This window comes from Alligator sinensis, unplaced genomic scaffold, assembly GCF_000455745.1.
Source record: "Alligator sinensis unplaced genomic scaffold, ASM45574v1 scaffold1000_1, whole genome shotgun sequence".
NCBI lineage: Eukaryota > Metazoa > Chordata > Crocodylia > Alligatoridae > Alligator > Alligator sinensis.
This window is the reverse complement of record NW_005842478.1, coordinates 934253-941871: the sequence shown is the minus strand read 5'-3', so window position 1 is coordinate 941871 and position 7619 is coordinate 934253. Positions and strand designations below refer to the sequence as shown.

At 43.9% G+C, this 7619-nt stretch overlaps 1 protein-coding gene across 6 annotated transcripts in view; it reads left to right on the top strand.

Moving 5' to 3' along the window:
- The window catches only part of NUP93 (nucleoporin 93), a 153656-nt gene extending 147669 nt beyond the window's left edge, over positions 1-5987 (top strand). For all 6 annotated transcript variants that reach the window (XM_006031033.3, XM_025212692.1, XM_006031030.3 and 3 more), the window contains one exon: positions 5752-5987. In XM_006031033.3, the coding sequence (XP_006031095.1) occupies positions 5752-5862 (111 nt within the window). In that variant the 3' untranslated portion in view covers positions 5863-5987. The remainder of the gene's footprint in view (positions 1-5751) is intronic.
- The last annotated feature ends 1632 nt before the right edge of the window (positions 5988-7619 follow it).

Here is a 7619-nt window from a genome sequence, read left to right as displayed (position 1 = left end):
GGAGGGGCTGCTTCCCTCCCCCAACCCGCACTCAGCAGCACCTTGTAACCGGGCCCCACTGCCAGGCTGGTAGCGGGGCCGGGTTACAAGCTGGTGCTGAGCGCGGGGAAAAGCGGCCCCTCCCTTGCCCCGTAGCTAACGCCCCATGCTGTAGCCGCTTGCAGCCTGTGTGGGGCTGCCTGTGCCTGCTTCAGACAGCCCCACATGGGCTGCGAGCACCTGCAGCAGGGGCCAGCTCCCTCCTTTCCCTGCTGGTGCAGCCCAACCCAGCTCCACAGACCCCTACCAGCTTGTGCCCCGCTTTGGGCCTCACCGGTGCTGGCCCTGGGACATTGGTCCCAAGATGGTGACGTGGGCGGGACACTTGTCAAGGGGTGGGACACCTGTCAAGGGGCGGGGCTATCCATGCGACCCTCAACAGCCTGCAAAAACTGGGTAAGCGGCCCTCCGCCCAAAATAATTTCCCGCCCCTGCTTTAAAGGCTTTTCCAGTTTTATTGTTCAGGAATGAAACAATGTTGCATGGCTTCTAGTAGCTTTGTGGCACATCACATTAGTAGTGGTTTTGAAAGGCAAAAGCACTACTAGTTTCTGATTTGTTTCCATTAGCAGCATTGCCAACCTCACTGTGTCAAAAAAAAAACAAGAGAAACTTTTAAAAATTAAGAGATGTAAATCATGAGAACCTATTTTTGAAGTATAAACCAATATAGATATATTGACTGTTGGTTTATAAATCCTATTAGTTACTTATTAACTTCTAATAGGTCAGAGATTTATACAAAAGCTATATTACTACAACTGATAATGCTTTAAAAAAAAAAAAATATCTACCAGTTGTTATGATTGGGAAGACATCTGCTGGACTGTCGTGCATTTAGCAGTTTCGAGACAATGACACAGACAACACCCAGCAGGTAAGTCTGTTGAGGGGAAAGTGGGGCGCAGATCGAGGCATGCATGGTAAGGGAGGGAGTGGAGCAGGAGCGGAAGTGAATGGGGCCCCGGGGCTGGGGTGGGTCGTGCAACAGAGCTGTGGATGCACAGCTCCCCGTTGCTGCGCACTCCCCCAGGGGAGGCAAGGGGATGTGTGCCCCCCAGATTTGTGTGCGGGGAAGAGGTGGGCTGTGAGCTGGGGCCCTGCTGCCTTTGCTCTGGGAGCCACACAATGTCATGTTGCGCCTCCAGCTGCTGGGCGGGCAAGGGATGCACAGCATGGCCAGTGTATAGTTCCTGGAGGAAAGGCAGCAAGGCACAGAACCCCAGCCCCCAGCAGGCAGCTTGCTTCTGCCTCGCGCACAAATCTGGAGGGCTTATGCCCCCCACGCCTCCCTCAGAGGTGCATGCAGTGACAGGGAGCCCCTTCCTCCCCCCATGCCTCTGGACAAGTCAGTTGCCTATGGCTCTGTTGCATGACCTGCTCCAACCCCAGGGCCTCATTCACCCCAGCTCCTGCCCCACTACCTCCCTTACCATGGGGGTCTCAATCTGCCCCCCCTCCCCTCTCCTCTCCCCCCACCCCTTCCCCTCTACAGACTTACTTGCTGAGTGCTGCTTTACATGTGCCAGAAGAAAAAAATCAAAAATTTGAGAGTTCTGTCTTGAGATCACAAGTCAGACTTAATTTTACTTAGAAATCGCGACTCTTGTGATAACTTTGCAAGAGTTGGCATTGCTGCATTAGTATTCTGTAGCCATTACCATGAAGCTGCAGAGGATGCATGTATACTGTGCCATTGTAATCACTAGCATGATACAAGATTGGTAGTTTGGTTAGAGCCTCATATGAGTGAGTACATTTCCTAAATTATATTGCCTGGGGGATATAACTGCATAAGAACATGGGACTGGAAGGGACAAGCTATGTAGTCCCTTGCAAATGCAGGCAACTGTAATAATACATGTTAAATCCAGAACAGTTCACAAGAAGCTGCACCTCTTCCACCCTCTCCCTCACCCCATCACAGACCACAAGCCAAAATGGATTCCCTCATCTTCCTGAGCAGTTTACACCATCAAACAGAACAGCGAGCAAAAAGGTAGCCGGAGGCTGCCAGCTTGTCACCAAAGCTTTGGGCCCAGAACCTGACTACTGACATAACCCTCAGCATGTAAGCCAAACCCACCAGACAGTCACTGATGAGGCTCCTTGGTACACTAGGAGTACCACCCAATTTCCTGTCTCAAGCTGTGGCTGAGATAGCTGAAATCCTCAGAGAAGCTCTTCAGGAACTTGGCTATCCAGGGAGTCTGGCAAACTGTGTGTGGGCTGGGTAGCTATGCTAAGGCAATAGGTATCTGTAGATCTAGCACTCACTTTCAACAGTTTCTCTGGAGCCCTTTTACTTCTTCATGTGTAGGGGACAAATGCTGTCTTTCTTTAGAAGAATGAAAAGGAAATGGTGCAAGTAGTACTTTTGACAGATTTCAGTGGTGTCCTCATGCAGCAAAGAATAGAGGCATAATATAGAAGAACATAGTACAGTACGCCTTATTTGCTTCTCTGATGTGCTTTGTTGACATCAGAACTGTTAGGTTGCTCATCTTGGAGAGAATATCAGAGGGGGTTGAATACAAACCACATGGCATGTGCAGAGACATAGCAGTGTAGCTCCACACCCAAGGAAGCTCCAGCTCCAGCGGTGCCAGTTGCAGAGAGGGGATCAGCTGTGGTGGCAGTAGTGGCTGCTTTTGAGTCCCCCCCCCCAACAAAAGCTGCTGCCCCAGTCACCTGCCCTTGGTTGTGCTACTGGGCGTGTGAAGCAGTGAGAATGTATTAGAAAAATATCAGCATCACTGCACATATGCAGCAGCCACTTTTTCTTTTGTCCTACTTCCATTAAAAAATCATTATAATCTCAGAATTTGCTAATCCCTCTTAAAAGGCAAATCATTTTTTACAGTGCATTTTATTTAAAAAAAACACCATATTTTTAGTCACCGAAATTTTTGTGTGTTTTATAATGAATTCACAGTAGTTGCGCTTTGAGCCCTTTTGTGCACAAATTGGCTTTGTAGATTAGGAAATAAAACCCTCTGCAGTCTGACCTGGTCCGTTTGCCAAGATTTAGTGAGCTACAGATTACTGCAAGGCAAATTACAATCCAAGACAATACAGTGTTAAAAGCAATTGCAGCATCACTGCCAGGCAATGCGCTGCTGCCGCCACTCCCCCCCTCCCCCGCGGTCATTGGTTGTGACACTCTTTGGGACAGCTGAAGGGCAAAAATAGGAACTGGAAAGGAATAAGAGCTATTTTTATTTGCAGTCTTATTTCAGTGAAAGTTGCATTGTGTTTTGGTTTATTTCTTCCTGGATGTTCATTAAGTAATTACAGACATGAGAACACCTGCGCCTCCTTTAACCTTCTCTGAAAACTTCCATTCATTCCTGATGAAGGACTGCTGGGGCTCAGGATGTGGATTTTTCCTTGGTCGTGGGTTGGTTTGTTTGTTTGTTTGTTTTTTTGTTTTAAATAGTAAGTTGGTTCCAATATTTTAAGCAATGAAAAGATAAGGAGATATATTCAGTTACGCTATTTGATTGTGTGCTATGATTCTGTTGGAGTAAGGGGCTATAAGGGAGCATGAGAGCAGATTGGACAGACACTTGGTTGGGATGTTTTTTAGTTGGTGACAATCCTGCCTTGAGCAGGGGGCTGGACTAGATGACTTTGTGAGGTCCCTTCCAGCTCTTTTTTCCTATGATCCTGTATGCACTGATTTTAAAGAATTTTTTCTCCCTTATTTAATGTTCCATGTATTTATTTGCTGCTCATCAGCTCCAGTATTTTCATGGTAATAATGTCTTGCCTTATTTGCTTTGTGTCTGTCTCAAAGAAGCATGGCACTTTGCAAACATTTCTGAGGATAGTCCAACAGGATCATTGCACAAATCAATATGATACATATTGCAACCGAGCCATGTGGTACTGCGTAATACTGTCCCTTTAGAACAGAAATGTTAAACTCGCCCTGCAGAAGCTCCTCCTGGGCCAGTTCTATGGGGCCAACAGTGACTTTAGTGACTCTGGGGCCAGGCACCATTATGGGTCTAGAGGCAGGTGGTGGCACAGAGCCACCTTTGGGCAGCAGCATGGGGCTCTGGCTGGGCAGCAGTGAGGAGCTGGAGATGTGCAGTGTTGTGGAGTCAGGGCAATGCAGTGGCACAGAGGAGGGAACACACAGCATTGAAGGGCTGCATTCAGACAGCAACACAGAGCTGGGGGACTGCCACTGATGGCCATATCCATCAGGATTCAGGCTTCTGCAGCATGCTATGGCCCCCGACTTCCAGTAGTCTACCAGACCACCATTGAGCTAGATGAAATAGTTCCTTAGGCTGTATCTGGACCATGGGCCCTATGTTTGACACTCCTCCTTTCGAAAACTTAGCAGAAGTCAGTATTCTGCTCACTTCTTAGGAGTTAGACATAAAGCTATATCTACATCACAAATGATCACCATATCGGTATTGTTTTCTTTTAGCATCATCAGTCCAGGTTTTCTTAAATTTAAGATATTGGGGTTTTTGCATTGCCTTTAAACATGCTGAGTCAACAGATGTAGTCCTCTCAATATTAAATTACATGTAACCTGTTCTGTTTCCACTGGAAAAATAATCTATTCAGTATTATACTGTAAAGCAGGGGCGGGCAAAATTTGGCCTGGGGTCCAGATGTGGCCCGCCAGGCCATTCTATCCGGCCTGCGGGGCCCCTAAAAAATTTAGAAAATGAATCTACCCCGGGCTACCTGTCACATGCCCTTGATGGCTTCCTGAAACTCAGTAAGCGGCCCTCTGACCAAAATAATTTCCCGCCCCTGCTGTAAAGGGATAGCCTTGCCCAGGCAGGGTGTAGAGATGCTACTTACTCCAACTGTGTAATGGGTTTTTGTAATGGTTCAGATTGTAATTCCCTGCATCCTGATTTACTTCTTTTCTAAATTTAATCATTCAGTCTGCTCAATTTCCCATTTTCCATTTTTCCCAAGCAGTGGCTTGTGTTACAGTATGTGATGGTAACTTTTAACACCTTCATAGGTCTGATGTGCTCACTTTCATTGTTTAAAGTAGACAGGTGATTAGCCATGTTAGGTCAGGGAGAAGGCGCAGAACAGGGTGGCACCTTGTAGACTAAATGGTTCAGAGAGGCCTGAGCTTTCATAAACAGCAACCTACTTTGTCAGCTGCTATGTGGTTCTTAGCATCTGACAAAATAGGCTGTTGTCTACAAAAGCACATGCTTCTCTGAAACAGTCTCCAGGGGCATCTTTACACATATCCGGGGTGGCAGGAAGGGCAGTTTAATTAGATTGGCATTAATTTATTTGCATTTTTAGGCTTATTTTGGACTTGATTCAGACACGCCATAGAGTGATGCACATATCATGCGATCATGATCATCTCAAGACAGTTCTTAAAGTAGAATAATACTCTGTATTGCTGAAAGGGATTTTTCTAGGGAAGTTTTACATCAGTCGGGCTTTAAAAAAAAAGAATGGTCAACTTAACATGCTTTTGATGGTTGCAAATGAAAATAATTGGATTTCCTTGCTCAGTATGGGGAAGCATTATTGCCTGACAAGGAACAGTATGAAACTGAGATTATATTTGCATTGGAATTGGCCATATTTAATAAACAAATCTGTATATGTAAAAACCACTGTTCACTGTTGAATGGAATTTAAGAGAATACAATATAAAGTAACAGTACTCTATTCGTTTATTTATTTATTTTTAATATCTCTTAGCAACTCCGATCTCAAGCTCGCGCCTTGATAACATTTGCTGGAATGATCCCCTACAGAACATCAGGAGACACAAATGCAAGACTGGTGCAGATGGAGGTCCTTATGAATTAGCAGAGGCACTCTCACTTAGAGCTGTAACATCCGCATGCTGATATTAGTACAAAAGGAGGGTGGGCCCAGTATCATTTTGTATTCTGTATTTTTGTTGATGAAAATAAATTCCTTTGATTTATATTAGTTTTGACATCTTTTTACTTTCATTGATTTGTGGAGTTTTTTTTCTTTATTTATTTTCTTTAAATTTCTTCATAGAAGAACATCCTTAATTTAGTTAATTCAGAGGTTTGCTAGCTTGTACTTTTACGGGGGTAAATACAACACTATATAACAGAGTCTGAAAGTGATACAGAAAATACTTTAATAGCAATACCGTTTCACTGAATGTTAGTGTTAATAACCAGACATCTTGGGAATCCTTAACTACTTCTGTTTTCAAGGAAAGAAAGAAAAATTTTAATTGAAAATAAGTTGCATAGCATAACAGAAGAGACACTGTATTTGGCTTACTTTACATGGTTCTCTTGCACATAACTTGGTATTTGTATCAATATCTAATCTGATGCAGCTAAGCTACATCAAGCAGGAATTGACATGTCAGAGGAGGCTTAAACATACTGGATGAGATTCTGTTGTTCCACTGTTGTAAATCCACTAAGCCTTTTGCAGGAATCAGTGAGATTTTTCAGGAAGAAGATGGAACCTGTTGTAACTTACAGAGATGGATGACATTTCATTAGTAGATTTAAGCAGAAGAGCTTTATTACTGAATTTTTGTTTTCTAGCCAGTCGAGACTTAAGGTTGCCAGCCCTAATCTTTAGCACCCACGTTTGGATATTTTGGCTGCAGTGGGTCCGCTTGAAGGCCAAGGGATTGCATTATGTGAAACTTCCTGTATTCGGTATATATCATTGCCTGTTCATGTTAAACATGAAGTGGAAATAATACCAGCCTTTAATCTTTTTGATGCTGGTGCCCCACTGTTTTGTCATGCTACTCTCTTATAACTACCATCCATCTCTGAAGTATCAAGACCATATATGAAACACACAAACAGAACAATTTGGTTTCAGAGAGACTATCCAGTAGCCAAGTGGTTGACACACAGACCATTAACAGTTTTTACATCTCAGTGTTCATGGAGGAGGAGAATTGGTTACCATATTGCATTACATTGTCTGAGACATTTATAACCTGGTTAAAGGGTTACGTTAACCACATGAGTAACTGTTCTTTTGAATTACGTATGAACTATTTGATTTTTCTAGTGACCTTTTATCACACCTAAATTGTACACTATTTTGTCAGTCTTTGATGAGAAGCCAAGAGACAGTATGCAAAGGGTGATTTGAACCCAGGGAATTCTGTTGTGGGGTGCAAACCAGTTGGAAGGATGACTGTTATAATTATTAATCACGTAGACAGCACTAGAAACATATTTGACACTTTACAAAACAGAGAGTAGGATATGTTCTCTGCCCTGAAGGTGTGAGAGGACAAGAGAAGGCACTAGATGACAGCACAGGTAAGGAAGGATGTGGGGAGATACCTATGCATGATTAGATATCATGATTGGAGTAATCTGATGTGCCAGCACATACCCTGCAGCACAATTTAATGATGAAAAGAGTCTTCACTAACTTAATGTGAAAATCTCCAAATTCATGTCTCTAATATCTCTGGCTTGTTTGATGGGCATGTATATTTACTGGTATGGCTTGCTTTGCCAATTAATCTCATCAGCTAGAGAGCATAGCACTGGAAACTAATCAAAAGAATGTGGCATCTTTTTGGAAGCTTGCAGTTTAAT